Source organism: Varroa destructor, unplaced genomic scaffold, assembly GCF_002443255.2.
Source record: "Varroa destructor unplaced genomic scaffold, Vdes_3.0 BEIS01000005.1, whole genome shotgun sequence".
In the NCBI taxonomy this organism is placed as follows: domain Eukaryota; kingdom Metazoa; phylum Arthropoda; class Arachnida; order Mesostigmata; family Varroidae; genus Varroa; species Varroa destructor.
Window position 1 is genome coordinate 33,220,806 of NW_019211458.1, and position 22,447 is coordinate 33,243,252.

Genomic DNA, 22,447 nt, shown 5'->3' on the forward strand with positions numbered 1-22,447 from the left:
GTATATAGAATACATAATGCCTATTTGACCTTTTTGTAGAAGTTAGCTTGGTTTTCTGTACAGGACAATGGCACATATTACATTTAGCAACACAAGATAAATATTCCTTACTACTTGTCCAGCCCGTTTCAAACAGCTGAATTATCCTGTATAAGCAATACATCGATAGAATTTCTTGTTTTCGACGATACACATGTTGTGCTTGCAGCAGAGCTTTTGCAGTGATACAGTATTGTGATAATGAGTAACCCTACCTCGCGAAGGGGAGCGATTATTATATCAAACAACAAGTTAACTATTTGCGACAGCTATTTTGGAACAGAGCTTCCTGCCCCGTCCTTCGCACTGAAAACCCTGGACGTTGGTATCGAACTTAGACATCAAATTAACAACACAGGGGCCGCGAAGTTCAGAAGGGGAACAAGATTTGCTAGCAGTGACTCGTTTCTGAATGGAATGAGCCAGAAAACTGTCAAACTGATTACATACTCTGACCATACGGCAACAACAATGGGATGGTCTTTCATTGATCGTACAGAGGAAAGGAAGATCCGTAAAAGGTATCAGCAGACCGGTTGATTAACCTGAAAATTGAACTGATGGCCATATATGGAATTCCAATTTTCTTGGGAAAGGAAAAAACGAAACCTGCTCCGCTTAAAGAGAGTGAAGCCAACATTTTTTAAATACGTATTGACCCCCACGCGGTAGCCGTTTTAGGTGTATACGCTGACAGGTATCCCGATGTTCATCAAGAATATATAGAAAGCTTTCAGCTCACGAAAACTGAAGCATGTAGGACATGTGTGTAGGCGTTAAAGATGGTGAAAGCAAGTGTCTCATTTTGCCCAGCGTCAGCTAAAATCGACGGCCAACGGAAACTAACGAATAGAAGTCGTCATATAATAAAAAAAATTCATATTTGATAGAGCTTTATTAATTTATGTTCGTAACTTAAGGATACTACGAATCTAACGAAAGGGCATTTGTGAATTCTTCAAAGTTACATATCCCAGTTTTATTACAGATCACTTAGTCAGCCCGTAAATACAAGGACCTAGACAATCAACGTCATACAGATACCTCGTATAATACATGCACGATGCCTATGGATCTATATTAAAAATTAAATATGATTAATTTTTAACAACCTATATGGTTACAAATCGTTTAATTACATAAAGCGTGTGAAATTGAAACTATGGAGTAATTTGCGAGTTTTATGAACCTTCATCTTTCTACATGATTTATATATATATATATATATTAAAAATATATAAAATATATTGAAACTAACTTTCCAAAGATATTAATGGTGGCTATCTATTTTTCATCGTTTCCTTTTGGCGTTATTATTGCACCAGGGCGAATATTTATAATATGATGAAATAATATTATCCTGACATCGCTGGACATAACTTTACGTCAAAATAAAAACGAGTTCTTTTTTCCCGCGGCATATTAAAGTCCATTTTGACATTTTTTTGGAAGATAGAAAAACATCATCACAGTAATACGACTGAAACGTAAAGCAATGATTATAGCATGAAGGTCACGTTAACCATTTTTCATTTCACATTAACCATTTTGCTTTTCAACACTACACTTTCGCCTTTAGGACTCATACGGTTTTGAGATATGGTACCTTTGAATGGCGCTGATGTGGACGTAATGTCCATAGGTGTACACTATCAAACAGGTATTGATAGAACCGGAGTGTAAACGAGGCGATCTCATATACCTGACCACTATCCGAAGACAATATTTCGGAGCACTCAAACGCGTTTTCTCTACTTCAGCGCTCCCTCAGAGGGAGTTTGTTATTGGAAAACGAAAATATAGTAGCCAAAGGTGTCATATGTTTAGAAGGAAGTTGAGTGCCAATAGAAGTCTTTCCGGGACCAAGCTATGGGACATTGCTGAGAGTATTTCGTTCTAAATCTTCAACAGGATTCTCAGTCTGGACGAGCTGTCACAACAAATATGGAAAAAACGGAAACAAATCATGTTAGAAAGTTTCCGAATTATCGTAAGTTCACAGATGAGTTTAAAAGGTTGTTTTGAGTCTAGAGGGTTTACGACAAAAATTGCGCCGAGAAACCTGTGTCTCGGCTAAATACATAGCCGTAATCAAGTAGCTCAGGAACTCATGAACGTACTCTGAGAAGAGGCGGAATCTCTGGGTCGTGTAATTACAAATGACGAGATTCGAGTGACAGCAAAAACATGATTATATGCGTACTGCTTTGGAAGCGAGCTTAGACTGAGCAAAAGTGGAAGGTGTCGATAAAAATATTCACTATAACCGGGGGTCACGGTGTAATCCGGCATAACAGGACAAACTTTATAGGGTTTTTTTGCCTTAGCAGGGATTCGTCCATTCGCCTATCGTAGTATTGCTAAACTCTGTGCCGCTCCGAATATCCAATAACGATGCCCATTAGACGGGACGGAAGGTCCTCGAAATGATTGAAATAAAAATCAATCAGCATAGCGTAACAAGATTGCCAATTAATCTTTTCAAGACCAGACAACTGGACGATACAATCGTCGTAGTGCTGTAAGCCGGGCGGGACATACCGCTGCATAACGACGTTGAGCGTTGCCAGTCCAAAAACCAGGACCTTAATTGAGGGAGACAGTTTGGTATGGCTAATTAACTGTGTTCGTTACATGGAAATAGCAAATGTGGAACTCGTAATTTCAGCGCTGGCAAACTTATCACTGCATAAGGTTGTAAAATAGCAGAAACTGTACGTATCTGCTATTAATAGATGCAGAAAGAGCTACTTTAATGAATGACTATATGATGTAATTCTGTAGGCCTGTAGGAGAAAGCCTAGGTAGATTTAGCCAGTAGGCTAGTGAGGCAAGTCCTTCATGCTATACCGAAGAGAAGATAATTCTAAGGACTTATCGATGCAAAGAGTATAGCTAATAAGTGAAAAAAATATTTTACATTAAACACGCAAATGTTCCAGTGGCTAATGTCCGCAAACTACTAATGACGACCTATTTAGTACCACATGTTAACCAAAAGAGGAATATTACATACAACAAGTGACAAATGTAGCCTGCCTATCGTTCTAAATTGTTGTAGATCTATAAGCTGCCGCGAAAACGGGAAACCGATTTATCAAAAAGGTCAAACGCAACAAGTGTAACTGAATATCGAGACTACAAGGGGGCTCCAACGGGGTGGATGTTGAAGTGGATGAAGCAATGTCTAACGGCGGTACTAGACATAAAACTCAACCTACTTTAAATTTAAATCGGATATGTAGGATTAAGTAAATTTTGGCATTCGCGCGGTGTGCGTGGCTTGAGGTGAACTCTGCACCTACAAGCAGATTAAATTTGTTTGGGCTACATTGTCTATTTTAAGGTAAAATCAACTATTTTTTTTCCAACAGCAGGATATATGTGGGTGCGGTAACGGATTAGCAGCAACCGCAGAATAGGATGATAGACCCAGAATAAATAACGAGTTTATATTGAAATACGCAACAGAGTAAATAGGTTACAATTGCAGAGTACTACGTACGATGCGACTACTAAAGAAAGCATATAATGGTTTTTCAATTTTTTCGAATTTAAAAGCATATTTTAGTAAACGTTGGGAAATCAATGCACGGGAAGTCAAAAGCAAAAATTGGCGCGTTAACGGAAAAGTGGGAGGAACTGTAACAGGGGTTTGACTAAGATTGTATCCCAGACTGGAGATAAGCTTCGTATCAGCATGTGCTATTAAATTAGTTTCGATTTATATAAATCTTTTCAAATTTTGTCTCAGGCCGAAGGGTACGTGCAGTGAGGCAACATATTGACTATGATTGCGGGTTATTAAAACACCTCAAGGACGGCATTGTTAAAACACCACAACAAGGTTAGCATGGCGGGGTAATTATTGCCTAAAGCGTGAAAATAAGAGAATAGCATCAAAGTAGTAGAGTTACCAATGTAAAATGACAGGTTGACAAAATATTAGCATCAAGAATAACTATAACTATATATTTAATGTAGTGTTTTGTTTAGACAAAGCCCAACATACACTTTATAAAATCTCGTATGATGCTTGAATTATTGATAGAAATACATATGAAGCCGCGCAGTACCACAGTGCTATAGTTTACGCGTAAACGTCTCCGTGGGCCCAGGCTCAGCGGGCGTAACCGTACAAAGCACATGAGAGATATTCCGTAGCGGACGAGCGTCACACGTCGAAATGGATGTTGTTCATTTAAGATGAGATAGACGTAACGTCATTAGGATAATTACGCAACGTAAACGTTAATTGTCTATAGACTAAAAAAATCGCGCCTGTATCAAACAGGGTGGGCAGACATAAGGATAAGCAATATTGTAGTATTTAAACTTTGTTGTTGACTGCTCATTTGGAGAGCCTCGACCTTACTTATGTTAAATATTGCAGTGGGCTAATTAGGTTACCCCCGATAACCTGCAACATAATGTCGCAACCACAGTCAGTGCAAACGTCAGACAATGTTATAATATGTTGATTCCGACGAACGTTACGTCAGAATCCTATATTGGTTGCGTATCTCTATTATATCACTTGATAATTGGCTAAGCAGTCACGAGTCATCGATACGCTTATCCTATGTTGGAAGTAATTGCCTCATGAATTACTTTGCTGTACAGCAGTGTCCTGTAGTAACTCCAAAGCTGACTGGCTACCTGTAGTAAGACACCTGCATGCTTTGGAGCCAACAGCAGTTTAATATCACACGCGTATCTACGTGCGGAAGTTTGGTGGGGTTATAAGGCTGTCTACTGTGATATCCTTGCATTTGAGTTCCATGGACACGGAGCTAAGGTGTAAATCTGTAGTTGGCAAATCATAGGTTTATTGTACTCGAGGAGTAAGTAGAATTTTTCTAGCCTATTTTTTTTTCTAGCTGTATATTAAGAAAGGAACACGGCAAATAAATATTCTAAGTGATATTATAAAACTTCACTACTTAGCAAGGTTGGCCGAATTTCAACTGGCTGGATCTTGCAACTGCTCACTCACTTAAAATGTGCGAGTAGTGTTGACAAGGGCATCGGTTTCTTCTATATCAACCCTGACCACAGGTCAAACGAACAGGCTTTCCGTTTGCGATCTGCCCCTTCCATGCCAAAGCCTAGATCAATCAGGGTACGGGCAGGTGGTCTGCCGAGTAGTTCACTTGTGAGCTTTTATTGTGGACGATGCGCTTCATGGAAATAATTCATATAATCGAATCTAAATCCTCGTAAAAGATGCTTTGAACTGGGAGTAGGAGACGCTTTTAAGTAATTCCCATATTTGACAAAGTGCCAAGAGACGTAACGGGACTTATGGGACCAATATGTTTTAAAAAAAAATATTTGAAAATCCCAATTTTTTATTTTTATCGGTTGAGCAATATAAATCAAGTTGGACTATCTAAGTATTTTTCCTGAAAGGTGTACTGTTCATGTTTACATGGCCCTAAGAAACAGGTGGGTCAAATGTTCCACAGGATCTGTTATCCGCGCTAAAATGAATTTGTGCCTTCTTAGATATAGAAGAAATCTCTACTTTGAAGTAAATAAGTTCTGGAAAACGAAAATGAAAGATGCCCTATGTTTAAAACGAAGTCCAGTACGCACAAGCGGTGCCAACGGCTTCTCAGAATCAGGCTGTCAGTGTACAACTCGCAGCAACGACTTCGTGTTTTATGAAAAAGCCTGGAAGACAGTCCTCGATTTGGGTGATCCGCTAGAGAAAATATGGGTCAACACGTGAAGAAAGCAGAAAAAAGGTTTCATACGGGTTAGGTTGGACCATTTTAAAATATCAACTGATTGACAAAGATTGCTACGAAAATCGTACTGAACGGCTTGAGTTGTAAAAAAAATAGAGACCAATGATCAGCCAGTTCAAAAGAAACGAGGGTCGGTCTCACTGAGGCATGTTGGCACATAACCGAACTCTCAATGCTTTTTTTTGAGCCAGCAGTATCTATGTTAAAGCATAAAAAGGGCGTTTATTTATATCATGCATTCTTTGACTGACAAATGTATCTAAATAAATACAGAAAATGTAACTGCGCGGTATTCTTGAAAAGGCGTTTCATCAGAGCCTACTTTTTCCTAGTCGACTCCTGATCTAGGCCGTCTCTCAACCCTGGTTCTAAAATCTCTTTGCACATGAATAGGAAAACCGTGAAATACACGCATTGCGCCTCGTAACCCGGCAACAAGCATCTGCCGTTCTCTGACCTTCATTTCTCGTTACGTCGAAGATATTTGGCGCGAATATCCAGATTTAAATATATTATTTATGCAAAGGTACGTCGAGATTGTATCTCTGCCCAAAAAAATAAGGTAAGAGAAATTTATTTGTTAACTCATTTCTAAAAAGCTAAATAATTAACTTGGTGTTTTTTGCATACTTGCAGCACAGTAAGTTGACTTTGTTCGTGTTGCTGAAAATGTTTGATGGCTATTGTAGACTGGAATAGGCAGCTTTATACGTAAGAACTTACTGTGAAGAATCAAGTTTGGCTTTATACAATAGATGGAAATGGTTAAAATTACTGGATTAGAAGTACTTACGGCCAACCGCGGCCCAAGGCAGGTACAAAGTCATAGTGAATAATGTTATTGATCATCAATAACAAACACAATAATTTATAGAAATGCGTGCATATAATAAACAGCACAAGCTTTTCTCCAAGTAGATGGGCGGAACACTCCGGTCTAGAAATTTGAGTTAATGTTATTAGTTTGTGCTGCGTGATTGCACTAGTTTATGCTACTATAGTTCCGCTGGCCGAATAACAAATAAGGAATAATATATTGTCAATTTTAAAATTGCGTGAATGATTTTTTCAGGCGACAGGATTCACGCAGTGTGATTATGGATTATTTGCAGCAAGGTAATTTCTATGGGAACTTAGAATAGCTTCTCCTGAGTAATGCGATCATTACGATGAAGTAACGACTACGACGATGAAGTAATAACTGCGCCAAATTGACGGCTCAGTGATACAAAATGAGAAATTATAGTATCGAATAAAGTGACAGAAAAGCCGAACAGGTAACCGCAGCAGGAAAGCTTTTTGAACCACAAACTACGTTAGAGTGGGCGTGACATTAACGAAGCAGACCCATTAAATGAATCAATGACAAAACGGGCACGAGGCGAAACCCGTAGTTCTTCCTAGTTTACATATTGCGTACATTGAATTTCTGTTTGCCTAACTAAAAACGGCTCACGTAATTTTGCATTACTTTTAAGCTTTCCTAAAGTGGGCGCACCTGTGTCATTAAAGAGGCTGACTGGGAAAAATGATACTGTAGTATTTAAGTCTTGTGCACGCGATCTCTTGTCGACTACCGGATTCGAAAGCAGCACGCTCTGGAGCAGACAGCGGTTTAACATAACATGCACGGACCACGTGAGGAAGTTTAGCACGGCTGTAAGGTTATCTATTGCACGACCGTAACAATTACGCTTAAGTACTAACAATACTTCGTACCTACATATCGTTTGTTAGCAGTGACGCTTATAAATCTAAAAAAAGACGTACAATTTTTTATGCTATGCTACAGTTGCCGGGAACCTCAAATTATAATCGTGCAGAAATTGTAGGTTGTCTGTTCAAAGGAATTCTATTTAAACCGTAAATCGACTCCTTGGCCATCCGCCTGTTTTTTATAACTGTATACTTGTGTATATCTTATCTACTGTAAATTTACGTTCGTTAGCATGTAACAAGATACGAAACGGTCAGTACGGGTCAGCCACAAGGAACATTCGTATGTTTAAAAAAAGCTCGCAATTTTTTTTACAATACATCACAATTGGCTGCGAAACCTTAAATATCAATCGGATAAAATTCAAAAAATAATATATTGGAAAAGAAACATATAGGAAGGTTTCGCTACTTGGCCGTGTCTGTGTCCTAAAATAAATTCGATTTCGACCGACTGGCTCTCGCAGTTGCCTACTTCCTACACGCGTACGGACCTGGCTGAACAGTGCAGCGCTTTTTTTTGCGTATCAGTCCTGATCACGGACCAACCAAGAACAGAATCTCCGCTTACGATTTGCCACTTCTATATCGCTGCCTAGATTAAGCTTAGGCTACGGGCAGCTGGTCCACGGCGGGCGAAAGACATCACAAGTGACCTTTATTTTTATCGATGCGTTTGATAGTCCTGGATTGAACGTCAGCAACGTCTTTAGAGAAACTTTTTTGCTTGACGAAACGCCAACCGATGCCGTGTCTTCACGGACACATGTTGTAACCACCTGGAAAATCTGTAAGCCACGCTAAGATAACGTGCTTTCAGATGTAGAAGAAATTTGTGCTCAGTTTTGCAGGCAGCTGAATTGTCTACGCAGTATTACCAATTCGTTACGCCCGGGAAAGATATGGCGTGTTTATATGTAAAATTGTCGCAGCGTTTGTTCTGATTTGTAGCCTGTTTCGGTACTGTACGAAAAAAAACTAGGACGTAGCCTTATATGATAAATGAGAGGTTCAAAGAATGAACAAAAATAGAGCATAATGAGAATTGATGTTTGTTTGATTAACACATAAATTTGTAACTGGCACAGTTTCTGCTAGCGACCTATGATAGCAGTTGAGAGCTGTCACAGATGTGTACACAGATGTGTACAAATAACAAATAGGAAATTACCGGTTGATGCTTCATTGGGCGTTCAGCCCAAGAAAGTCATGAGCGGACAATCGCGGAATGTATGCTAGCTGGAGGCCGCTCTACTTTGCGGCATTAGCTTAAAACTTTAAGCTCTTTCTATCTTCCAGGCGGATTGGATTTTTACAAGTACGAAAAGAAACGTGATTCGTGCCAAAGTAGCCAAACCGAGCGGATTTACGGCTCCATGGTGCCATAAATGGCACAACGCCAAAAAAAAAGATGTAAACCCATCATAATCAAAATAACTAATTGTTCAATACGATTCGTCGTTGCGTAAAACGCAGAGATTCTTTGTTACGGACTTGAACGAATCGCGTCATGCATTGCGCAGTCTTTCTCTGATCGAATAATTCAAATTAGAACAAAACGTTTTCTTTTATTGCGCCTAAATGGAGTTCTACTCGTTGTTCCAGCTAGAAGCAGAAGGCAGCATCCCTGACCCATCCATTGTTACATTTCAGCTGCTACAATCATCCGAGATGAGTAAATAACATTGTTCAAGATTCATTCACACGGATGAAATAGTCCATTGACCAACTGCTACAGGTATTATGAATATATATTATATGCTTGAACTTATATCGAGGTAGGTGTGCTTCGGGCATCTCATTGGGCCTTGATAGCTTTCCTCTCCTGTCGAAGATACGTCTTGACATAGAAGGCCACGAATAGTGCAAGCAGAATGAACACGTTTATCATACCTGGTTAAGGGCGATAAAAGAACAATGAAGTCGAGTTAGTTTTGAAAATATGATTTCAAATATCAGGCACATGGTCAGTGGTCCTCAAAAGGCACTAGAGGAACAAAAGTCTTTAATGTTTATATGTGGCCTATTGATCAACAAGCGGATTATAGAATAGTCGTTTATAACGAATGTTCACTATGCTGGCCCCCTACGTAGAGGTCAGGCTGGTACGCGTGCAAGGTATTGATTTAATTCGACCGCACATCGCATATATAATTTAACTATAAGTAAGTTAAGCCTATTTCGTGGGCTGTTCGTTTTAGGCAACATAAATGTTAGGCCAACAATTTTAACTGAGCATCTAGAGATATCTAAGATGACCAACTATACTCGAAAGAGCGATATACTGACCATTTATTAGAACTCCTTTGGAATAACCGCAGTTGTTCGGCTGTGAGTACGCAACCATCCATTGCGAGATTACTGCAACGAACTGCATTATCTGTAGAAGTGTTAGGTACTTTTTCCACCATAGATAAGGACGCATCGAAGGGAAAGTTGCTAGCAGGAAATAACTATACATCACTATGTGAATTGCTGCGTTGACAAGGTAGGCAAGAGTGACCATATTCATCCATCCTGAAATGGCAAGCGTAAAGGGGTGTTGTTTAACTACTGCAATCATTAAATATGTTACTCATCGAGACAGTGCGGCCGAGTGTACGATAGCCGCGGTATTTTTTTGAATTTTTACTATATATATGTATAAAATGAAGCTTACCTTGTTTCTGATACCATTGCCTGCTCCTTTACTTTAGCTGAATTCATTCGAGCTGCTCTACCAGAAACGTGGGCTTGCACTGCATATTTTTTTTACTTTTTTTTCCATTATTTACCCAGTGCTGCATCCAAGGAGAAGTGCTTTTGGGCCAGCTCCTTGTCAGGCCGTTTTATGGGTAACTGTTAACCACTCGGTTACAGCAGACAACGTCTCATAGCAAGTTATCCTTTTTTTTTATTACTATTATGCCAAGCGATTAAGGTCATTCTGAACAAAAGGGAAACAAATATCAATTTATTACCAATATTACCTTGTCGCATGTACAACCAGCAATTACAGCATACGGTAAGATGATGAAATACGTGCAGGAACGTGACGTGCGACTGTTTCTTGGCTAACACGAAAAACATCGTGTCGAGATAATCAGACAATCGCACGTAGAGGTAGTAGTAACCGACTTTTTGAAGCCGCAGCGAATCAGTATCCGTTTTGATATTTGGAGGCTCGCAGACGACTGAGAAATTTAGCTGCAAAAAGAAAATTAGGGTATGGAACACCAATGCTTACAATGAAAAGGTGACAAAAAATCTTCAGCTAGTCAATTCGCTTCTTCGAACGATGGGATGTATTTAAATGCGGTTCTAATGTTCACAGGTATAACGCGCTTAAATGGAGGCGCCCAAGAGCCGCCTATTTGGGATGGCCGCTCTTCAGCTGGGAAATTGGCTTTATCTAGCGCTTAGACGTCGTCAAGCGTGCATTAGATAGAGACGTTTGTTTGTTAACGTACTTTTACCAATGTGAACAATAGGATGTGACGTTTGTTTGAATCAACATGAACTTTTTACCCTGTTCATTCTAAGTAAAACTAGGTAATCAACGATTTAGAAAACGTAACGTATAGGGTTTACCTTGTAGTATGCAAGATAGGTCGTCATACCGACATAAAGTATGTTTGCAAATATCTGAAACGCGTTGAAGATACGAATGTACGGCTTCACATGTACGGGCTTGCGGTTGCGCATGAAACGCGGTCCGATATAGTAGACAAACGCAAGGTAGACGGCTGAGATGCCAAGAAGGTATTTAGGTGAATCATAAAAAGGATATCCAATAAATCGGGGATCCCGGCCATTTTCGTCGAGTATAAGACTCAGCAAATCATTCTTCATGATGACGCAACCACCTTCGTGCACGAGATGGCCCAAAATGGTCACAATGGACGTGTCTGGTTAGCCAGGATTCCTACAAAAATGGTCAATATAATCCTTAAAGCGATCACGTTAACAGAATACAACGTCTATCTTGTGTACGCTAGAAATTTGAAAATAAGTTCTTTATTCACTTCATTCTTTTTTAAAAATGCCCAAAAAGCCACTAGGTGTTGTGGGTCCATGTGTTCAACCAAAATCGCAAGTTGACATCTTAATTCAATTTGCCAATGTCTTAATATGAGACATAAACAAATTACCATCGATTAATCTGCATCATTTATTATTGGTCAGGAAAAACAACAGGTAATTTCGACATCTTGCAACTACGGTATCTGCGTGTTTTACCTATATATCTAGCTAATCGTTTCCTCAAGTGTTCTTTTTTTTAGCAGTATTGTTTATCTGTTAACCGCATCCGCAAGTCGAGTTTTTCTCTGCAATTAAATCATGGAACACTAAAGATGCATGCTTGGTACAACCCTTTTCCTTCTCGACTGCGTGCTTGTCATTGTTTGCACAGCATAGAGAAATGTATGTCTGTAAAAAACTGTGTCGAGAATAAAAGTAACATTTTTATTAAGATACTAAGCAGACGAAACCTTTATTTACATGCCTGGATTATTTCGGTTCTGAAATGTCCTGATTTTGTAGCACTGTTTACCTTTTACTCGGTTTTGTTAGTGGCGCTGAATCACAAGACCTTCCCGAAGCATTAGTTTGTAAACTTCGTTTAGGAATAGCCGGCCTCGAAAATGCTGGTCATGGTCCCATATTACCGTAGAACCATGACCAGTATTCTTTCGACTGCAGTACCCACTAAATGCATACATTCGTCTGGTTGGTATGAGTTTAGCTGTTACTGCATTCACATTCCGCTATTCTTAAAAGATACGCGTTTTTATACTATTTTAACTCCAGGGGAGAAATTCTGTACATGATTCAATGCCAAGCTCAGAAAAGATTTACTGTATGCCTGTACCACTTGCTGCCACTCTTCTTTCGTTATCTTTACGACATCCTTCACTTTGTTTGACGAATCGACTCTACCATGGTTTCTGCCCTAAATGGGTGCTCTATACTTTGTGCAACTTCTCCTTTTTCCCTCAAAGAGTACACAATGCTTTAATGTGTGAGTCACATTGCCGCATACGCCAGCATTGCTTGTGATAGACAAATCGCATGATGTTTTTTTTTTCCCATAAAAACGAGTATAAAAACATCAACAATAAAAAAAAGGAAAAAAAGACCACTGTCAGAAGGTCTGTACCTTCCGGTATCAATCCCCTAGCCCAACCTGTATTGTACCTTCTGACTCCATTTGCAACTTTTCGAAGATATTCTGACAATCTTTTAAAGTAAGCATCTAACTCTCAGGTATTACTTGCCGCTTCTCGACAATAATATCCCATAATATCATTGTCCTGTTTCCGTCAAGGATCAGGGCCACCTTTGTTACACTAAGAATAAGGGTAATTTCTTCGACATCGAAAATCGTATCCTAGTGAAAATCGCACGAAGGAACTCGGCTGCACGCGTTAAGTTGTCTCAGGATCGAGAGTTCTTGTTCTGCGCCATACGAAAGCACTGCACTGGGTGCCGCAATATTCTACCGACCAGTGCAAACTCTTCTCTACATAGCGTTCTCATACCACGTATATTCTGTCGTCTTTCCTAAGCAATGAGTACCCAGCACACTGGTGTATCATTTGATTTCGAGAAGACATTTAATGGACATTTGGAAAAGATGGAAAATGTCATATTCTGCAAGCTGTTTATTGTTGACCGCTTTGTTGTCTACGCTGACGTACATTATAATGACTTATATTTGCCAAAACTCACAATACAACTTTACTAGCAAAACCACCAAGGGAGTGCCGCGAGCAATAAATCGGCGATCTGACTAAGCTACAAATAACTAAAAAGTGTCTGACTAATTAAATCGGAGACATATTGCTTATTACACTAAAGTTGCACTTCAGTTGGTACGATAACTTATTAGTTCGTACAAACATTACCCTAGATCATTGTGTTGTTTTTGGATCCGATGTGGCACCAAAGCTGCGTATCAGACAACACTTCAACTTGCTCAAACTATGTGCGGGTATCTAACAGAAATTTTTGAAGGTCTATAGTTAGGAAAAAACAAGTCTCCAGTTAGGAAAAATGTAGGTTCACTGTTGAAACAAACGCTATTAACTTAGACTCCTTATTGTATACTTATGTCCTATTTATTCTAATTCTGCCGTCGTTCCTTAAGTACAACAAAGCAAGAAGAAGCTTGTCTTTAGCAAGCAGCATAAACTTGAAAAGCACATTATTTTCTATAGTACAGTTGGGCAGGAAATGTACAATATCAGGCCCATCAAATGGAAAAAAAGACATACCGTTAGTAACACTCGAAAAAATTAAACACTCTGCACAATATAACAAAGCATTACTTGTCAATGTGTCGTATATAACAAAAGCTATCTAATTCCAATCGATTCCTGATTCCTGAGATCGCTCTCTCACAGACATTATGCGAGCGAGCGTATCTGGCAGGTGCATTGGTGCATTTATCTCTTCCGTATCAGCCCTGACCACTGAGTAGACAAACAGGATTTCCGTTCGGAATCTGCCCCTTCCATGCGATGGCTCAAATAGCAGCTGGAATACGTAATACCTAGTCAGCAAAATTTTAGTCCCGCAAATGCGCTTAACAGAAATAATCAAAATGGTCAGATTTCAGACTTCTCCGAAAGAGATCCCAGACCTTTCTACGCAAACTCATTCGCTTAAACAAAGGATGCAAAAAGATTTGGCGATTGGTCTCATTTGTTTTTCAGCTCTGTAATCAGAAGAGTGGCCTTTTATCGGTCGGTAAATGCATATGACAAGTTGGATCATTTGACGCTCGCACCGCCTTCGAGTCGCTTCATGAATCATGTTGAAGTTAATACTTATATTGTATATATTATATATGTATATATATATTGTTATAGCGTGTTTATTTATTTCTAGCTAATAAGCAAGTGAACCGTTTAGTGCAATATTGTAACTTTGTAACCTTCGAACCTTTATGTCAACTTCATCAGAACCAATTCTGAAGTTACTCCAATGGCGTTGTCTCTTTCGCTAGTGATGAGGATGTGCGTCAAGCGGAAGCCAATGTCTCTTGATGCGAGAACGTGGCTCTGTGTGAGCTATTATCATGTTACTTCCTTTCGGTGAAGCTAGACCTTATGACAGTTTGATTGTAAAACATTCATCAATAACTCAAACGATTTCCGTTACCCTTTCACCTCTACATTTCGACAGCAGGATTATCACAGGACATAATTTGATATTTCTGAATCATACTTCACTCAGATTGCACTATTAGATCTTACAACACGTAGGTACTCGATAAGGTTTTCGCATTGCCAGGTACAGGTGACACAACTCTATGTCAGAGATAAGATATCCATTTGGTGTTCGATTTTCAAAAAATAATTAACTCCTAATAATGATAAAAATGAAAAAGTTCGCATATATAGACATTGACTATGGGCCGGTTCACTGTTAATCGGTCGCCAGTAACCAATGAGGCGCGCAATACTGAAACACCTAGGGGCAAATGGTCAATCAAAAAGTGATCGATTGGTGGCACATTTAGCTGGCGTATAATCCACGTTCAATAAAGCATTTAAGAGCAAACGTTATTATTCCAAAGAAGCCTGTAGTATATGTCAGAAGGGGACCCTTTGTTTTATACTGCTGACATGGAAGAGGTTCCCTTTGTCGCCTAAATAGTAAATCTTCAAAAAACGTTAAAAGAAAAATACTCGTTACAAAAAAACCGGAAAAGGAAAACGTTCAAATAGACAACACGCCGAGAAGAGAACATGGCATAACTTCAAGAAGTAATTACTTTCCTCAAGTGAATTTGTAAAAAACGTGTGGCGCTACGTCGAATAAATCGGCTGGCCGAATTGTCAGCATCTTTAAAGCCTCAGTAATAACACAGAATTATTAAAATTGCATTCATAATTTTATTATATGTCACTAGAGTGTTTCTCTCTTATGTATTATTTTGTAGAGGGTAAGCAAACACGAGCATTTCTCACCCCTTTGTCTTTTTTTTTTTAAATTATTCTATTAAGAGTGATGTCATTGTCCAAAATGGCTGAGCAAAATTTTCTTATATATGAATTTACATGACTAGGTCGTTAGTTCATTAATTAGTTACTACAAAACCTGTTTTAAAGCGGTTCTGATCTATACCGTATATCTAAATTCGTACACGTATATATTTAGGAGCTTCGGTATCTCATTGGACCTTGGTAATCTTGCCCTCTGATCGAAGATACGTCTTGATATAAAAGGCCACGAATAGTAAGAAGATGATGAGCACGTTTATTATACCTGAGCAGGAACGACATGATATATTTAGGTTAGTTGATGGCAATGTGAATCGTCCAAATGTAGATAATAGTAATACTTTCCGTACCACTGCTAGTTAGAGAACCGGACTATTATAGACGGATGTACAAGGGACCAATTAATAATCAGTAGGTAAAATCCACCGACGGTGTCAGCTTATATGGATGGCCTGCATCAAATCGACCCTGCCTTGCTGCCTGAACAACAGTATTCAAAACATTTCGACTAATATATATATAAACTTATTTACATCATCTATTCGATATATATAACAATTAATTTAACTTAAATACCCTGTATATATAATATGATAATATATACGAAACGAGGGCTTCTATATTTTATGATCAACAAACGACATTATTTGCCATTTCCTGTAGAGTAACGCCATATGTTTAATATATTCGACACGAGGTTAGAATGCTTTGACGTCCCAAATAATTAGATCATCTGGACGTTTTTTTGTGTTTTTAGCGTACCAATATGGAAGCCCTTGCACTGCTTCCATATTGGTACGACGGGCCTTATTGCTTTGTTGTCTTCACCTACGACAAGCAGCTATGCTCGAAAAATCGATATACCGACCGTTGATTAGAACCCCTTTGGGGTAGCCGCAGTGGTCATGCTGTGAATAAACGATGACGAACTGTGAGATCATTGCAATAAACTGAGCCATTTGTAAAAGCGTTAAATGCTTTTTCCACCATAGATGGCGACGCATCGTGGGAAATGTTGCCAACAGGAAGTAAATATACATTATTGTGTGAATGGACGCGTTGATAAGACCGCCGAGGGCGCCGATGTTCGCCCAACCTGAAATGATAAATGTAACGAGAATCGACTTAGCAGGGGCATCTATCCAGCGAAAGTTTGACATTTTCCATGTTTATATCTATTACTGATTGACTGATTGAGCATTGTTATTAATAAACTGTGTATAGATTCTAATTCCATTCGTTTACCACAAGCGAGCCTATCTCACGTGGATGGATGGATGGATGGATGGATGACGATTGATTATATCCAATAAAGACGTTTTTAAGATACAGACGCATACAGATTGAGCGGGGTCAATTTAAGAGTGGCCATTTCAGTGATAGTTACGGATGTATTTGGACAAGAAACTCGTTGGCCTTTGCTGTAGGTCGAGCGTCATTAAGGTTTCTTGTGAATGAGGTGGAAGTAAAGCGTTCTTCACAAACAGTTATCTCACCCTGCCGCATGTACAGCCAGCCATTCAAACATACGCAGAGATGATGATATACGTGCAGGAACGTAACGTGTGACTGCTTTTTGGCTAACACGAAAAACACCGTGTCAAAATAATCGGACAACCGCACGTAGAGATAATAGTAACCGATTCTATGTAGCCGCAGCGAGTCAATGTCCATTTTAGCATCAGGCGGTTCGCAGATTATCGAGTAACGTAGCTGTAAAAACACGACCGGGATTTAGATCATTGATGATCGACATTGATAATGTAGAAGGGTTGATTCTCACTGCCTTGGATGAAGTCAACATGAAAAAGAATAGCTGTCTTCTCGACCTGGATCAACCATTTTTCGACGAAAACTAATGTTTATGTATTGTAAACTGCGCAACCTCGGAAACATTGACGAACGAAACGAAATTTTCAAAATGAATAAAAGGGGAGGCATAACATTTTGGAGGTATAGCAAAATTATCATAGTAATAAAGTGTCTTACGTCGAATAAAAGCGTAAAAATAAGAAAAGTCAAAAATGTAATTTACCTTGTAGAAAGCAAGATAGCTCATGCTGCAGACGACGGAGATGTTTGCAATTATCTGATAGGTGTTGAAGATCCGAATGAGCGGCTTTATAGGTAGAGGCTTCCGATCGCGCATAAAACGCGGCCCAATATAGAAGATGAACGCAAGGTAGGCGGCCGAGATGGCCAGAATGTATTTAGGTGAATCAACAAAAGGATATCCAATAAATCGAGGGTCCCGACCACTGTCGTCGATCAGGAGGCCTAACAAATCAGTTTTCATCTCGGTGTAACTAACTTCGTGCGCGAGATTATCTTAAGGCGCAATCAATACGTCTGGACAGCCAGGATCCCTATAAAATTAATCAATATAATTTTTGAAGTAACGCATGGATTGTCGGGCACAGATACTTTCCACTTATATTAGAACTGATAACGAAAAATATGTTGCATATACACATGTGTATATATATATAGTAGGAGAGTGAACTGCGGTGTAAATCCACACCTTATAAAATAGGCTTCTAGTTGGAGTCATTATAGATTTACTGTTGAAACAAACACCATTTGACTATGCATAGCTCTGTTATATTTCTGAATATAGCTGCAGACATACAGTGATCCACTCCAAGCCTATAACCCCTTACTTCCCGCGTCGAAATGATTCCCTACTAGTAAGGGCTAGGATTGGTAGGACGATTTTAGATCTCAGTCGCGCGAAAACAAATTGTAAATGGGTAATTCCTCATCACACTCGAAGGAGTAAAACACTTGAATCAATGGCGTCGTCAAGCAAGATAAAGCACTGATTGAGTCTTGTAATCTTTCACTCACTTCATAGGCGTGGTCTTGTATAACAAATGCACAAATCTGTGTATCTCTGTTATGAGTGCAACCTAAACAAAAAGAACTTCTGATTAAGACCAACTTCAGTCGAAACGCAGTACTTCCTCTCATCCAGAGTCTTGAATCTAGACTATGTGCCTACCAGAAACATATTGATTAGGTCCGATCTAAATACTCTTCGAAAGAGCTTGCATTGAACGCCGGTATCACTTTTAAATAAGCCCTCTACTCCACTAGTGGTCTCGTCGTAAACACATTTTTGGGAACCAGCAACCTTTATAACATAAAATACTGGTCGTTGCGGTACCTGCTCTGATACCGGCAAATGAGGACGTCGCTCAGAATTAAACACAACTATCGTACTGTGATACTTTCTGTCATCTAAAGATAATGTACTCGACTTTTCTAGCCAGGACATGCATTTAAATAGGCCCTCAGAACTAAGAACTGGAGCATAATGATATACAATGGCCTTATAACATCTAATTTGCTTTGTCCATCGAAGACCAAAACGTAATCAGCGAAGTATAGTCCGGTATAATTGATACTGGATCTTCCATATGTATCATTACATTTTTCGTCCAGATGTTTTCTACTACAAAACGAGCATGTGCAAGAGCTTGCTCGACTGTTTTAAAATAAAATTGATTTTTTTAGATAGCCCAACATACTGTTCGCTTATCTATTACACATCGCGATATTTTATACGTTTGCAAACGGTTCGGGTTAGTTGTGCTCTTTTTTTTGCCTGCCTATATCATAGCACTGATAATAATTTAACCTTTTCCGCAAATGTTAATGCCGTAACTAGTTTACATTATTATTTAAGTATCGCACAGACTGAGGTTCGGAGCTTATCTGAACAAGTCATACAGTAAACGAAATGTAAAGTGACAATAGGTAGTCTACCTGCAGAAGTATTTTGTTCCAAATTATCCACCTAACGCTTCAAGTTATCTAGTCGACTACTGCATAATCTGCAGATTACAGTTGTAAGCGACAGGAGCACATCATGAAGATGTTCGTTGTGTCGCCTCGCCGGGCCATCGGACAAGGTTGAAATGCGTCATTTCGAACTAACTATAAATTGCTTGCAAATATGCCCCTTGTTTGTCTAGTATTTCAAAATTTAACGCCCGCCACTGAATGTTTTGCCCGCCCTTCTAGAACAAGCAATTGCAGGATGCGTACAGAGCTTAGATCTAGATTCAGCTTATAGCTGCGGTCGATGTCACATATCTGCCAGTGCTGCTGTTTGGTCTGCTTAAACCTGTGTTTGTAGCGACAAATTTTTGGATATGTTTACTTTTATCGTTGCTGTCACTTCCCGTGGGCGGCATTTTTTCTGTCACCTTTTTTGTCAGCTGCGACGCTTCTTTAGATTTGAACGTTTCCTTGGTTCGTCTCGCCCCAGCATTGCCCCCCGCCCCCAGTGTGCTTGACGTATGGATGCAGTATGATTGATGCTGGCGATCACATGGAGAGCTACCCGTAAAAATACTTTGTTTTTGCTGACTGTCGTGTCTATGAATGTATGGCATTATGTATAGTGCTGATCTCAAGGTATGGAGGTGACTGTCGCAAGTACTATAGTTTGAAACGTTAACGTTGCAAATTTAGTTAATCGTTTGTCATCCCTAGTACTCTGAAAGCGTTAAGTTAATAATCGATTACCGCTTCTAAAGGAAGAATAGAGATTATCTCTTCCACAAAAGACTACCACTCAGCTAGAGTATTGAAACCGATTTTAGAATAATTAATATCGGCCGAAAAAAATAGACTGTTCTCAAGTAAAACTTGAGCCAAGTATACATTTCAAAATTACATAACTAAACTAAACGCCATTATGATCAGCTGCTTTCTGCAATTTCTCTGCTAACACCACAATCCCATCATTATGGAATTTCTCTGGTATTTTTGGGCGAAAAATTGTCAGAAGTGATATTTCCAGCCATCGAAGTTAAAGTAACGCTATTAAGAGAATATGAGCAAATCGATAATAATCTGATGTTTCAACGCCGGGCTATATGGCGTCACCCGCCATATGGAAATTTCCATTCAAATTTTTTCAGTTTTTGCTGGATAGCATAAGATGTATTATGTCGTGGTGGAAGACGAGGCGTCCTTTGTGTACTAATTTCGGCCGACTTTTTCAATGGTTTGCTATAATTTTGTTATTTATTAATAGAAGAAGTTCCAATCAGTCGTTTTGTCATTCCTCTGCAATATCAGCTTTTTTTATCCTTATTTTGCACCCCCCCCCCCCTCCCATCAGCCATGGTCCATCGCTTTAGGACTCACTTGACCTCCTAGCGCTCTTGTGGAGTTGAAAAAAGTAAAGCTACAATCGAATATATAATTTTGCATCGTCGGTTTTTTTGTACGTGGGTTTTTCAAATGCTATTCTGACTGTTTGTTCATTTATTAGTATGAAGAGCATCCTTCACGTGGAAGTTTCTATCTATCTATCTTCGGGTCGTTTCTTCGAATAATACATTTTGACAATAAACAGCACCTGTGCCTAAATTATGTTATAAGCAAATATTATAGCAAATGCAATAATACAATTAATTTTATTACAGAAATGTTACCCAGACGATTTAATATTATTAGTTTTTCAGGCAATTTTTTTCCGATTAAGCCCTTATATGCAAACCAATTATAGATAATTGGTTCTATCAGGCCAATACAGTGTATATGAATTTTTCTATATTTGAAAACAAAAGCTTTCGTGTGTCTCTACGCAAACAGCTTTTAGGAGAGAGCTAATATGATATATTTGTCAGAGAGGGACAGAAGATTTAATAATTGGTTTGATAAAAATAATTCATTTTTCAAGCTTAAACATTGAAAAGCTTAAATGAAAAGAAGCTAAGAGCATCGACTGCTGAAGTGCTTAAATAGATCCAGCCGCCCGATGTTTAACAAAGTATTACAACAAAGAAGTCCATCGTACGATTTTTTCAATAAGTAATCCCTTATATGGGACTTCGAAGAGACGTAGCAAAGTCGTACTTTTCGTTCGTTTACACACAAGTTTGCGGTTCAGTAAGAATTGCCCTCAGCCAAAATTGCAAGATTACGGCAGTCATTTACCGGAAAAAATCTGACGCACTAACTTTTTTCCTCTCATTTCTAACTAGAAAACTAACGCATTTCCTCTCATTCGAGAGCCAAGCCGGCAAAATATTGTGAACTACCTATAGCTTTGAGAAGAATACAAATCAAGGTAAATTCACTTACCGTCAAGGAAGTGTGCTTTTCATCGATTGATCGACATAAATCACATGTTAATTTTTGATCACTAGACAGTACTATAAAATGGACAAATTCGATGGGTCAGCTGGCCTTTGCCGTCTTGTTCTTTCCGTCGTTCCTCTTATCGACTCGCACACATACTTAATACTGATCTCATGTATGAATGTTTCAAGTGATTAACAAATAACAATTCTCATGTTGACGATTGACCAAGTCACCAGTGTGCCGAGGTACGGATACATAGGGAATTGTTGCCGCTGCTTTTGCTTTAAAATGGCACCGAGTTCGCTTCAGGGGACACGGGCGCCGCCATGACACATTGATGCGCCTCTCTTCCGCTCCTGCGCTCGTATCAACTCGATTACCCTCCTCAGAGACCTCACATAGCCTCACCGGGCACCTGCGTTCGAGCCGCTCCCAGATCGCCAGCTGAGCGATTGCACTGGCCCGTGTATTTTATTGCTACAATCGCATGTTGAATCTGAGTCGAAAGATTTACACGAGACTGCGCTACTACAAACTTCGCTAAATGCAACGAATAGCTAAAGTAAAGGATTTGCCCTGGCAACATTTAGAAGACGCTTGCTATTTCCGTCCCTTTTAAAAGGTGGTTCTAACATATCGTCGCTCCGCGCTTTTTTGCCAATATCCCCATTTAGCCCCCATATTTACCCAATGATTGGCCACCTATGGTAACAATCCTATTTAGCTTTTTTTCTGTCCTTAATTTGAAGCTGCACGAAGTTATGTCTCGCCATGCTTTCATACAGTTACATTTATGTTTATTTATACATTTACTTTTATCTATACAAATACTAATAGTTAACAAAT

General features: G+C 39.2%; 1 protein-coding gene across 1 annotated transcript; it reads right to left on the reverse strand.

Moving 5' to 3' along the window:
* Positions 1-9,056: 9,056 nt before the first annotated feature.
* On the reverse strand, positions 9,057-21,935 carry LOC111251289 (uncharacterized). The gene is made up of 8 exons (XM_086990512.1): positions 21,602-21,935; positions 17,535-17,865; positions 16,996-17,212; positions 16,328-16,595; positions 11,079-11,400; positions 10,478-10,694; positions 9,798-10,025; positions 9,057-9,401 (listed from the first exon to the last, which is right to left on the reverse strand). The coding sequence occupies exons 2-8, from the start codon at positions 17,793-17,795 to the stop codon at positions 9,307-9,309; spliced, it is 1,608 nt and encodes a 535-aa protein (XP_086846638.1). The 5' UTR covers positions 17,796-17,865; positions 21,602-21,935; the 3' UTR covers positions 9,057-9,306.
* Between the last annotated feature and the right edge of the window lie 512 nt (positions 21,936-22,447).

What these genes read in the sequence shown, in the direction of transcription:
- LOC111251289 (XM_086990512.1), bottom strand. Translation starts at nt 17,795, where the DNA reads ATGAAAACTGATTTGTTAGGCCTCCTGATCGACGACAGTGGTCGGGAC. An exon ending in GCTATCTTGCTTTCTACAAG is followed by an intron (nt 17,213 to 17,534) that starts GTAAATTACATT and finishes GTGTTTTTACAG; the next exon opens with CTACGTTACTCGATAATCTG. An exon ending in AGCATAGCTGCTTGTCGTAG is followed by an intron (nt 11,401 to 16,327) that starts GTGAAGACAACA and finishes GAATCCTGGCTA; the next exon opens with ACCAGACACGTCCATTGTGA.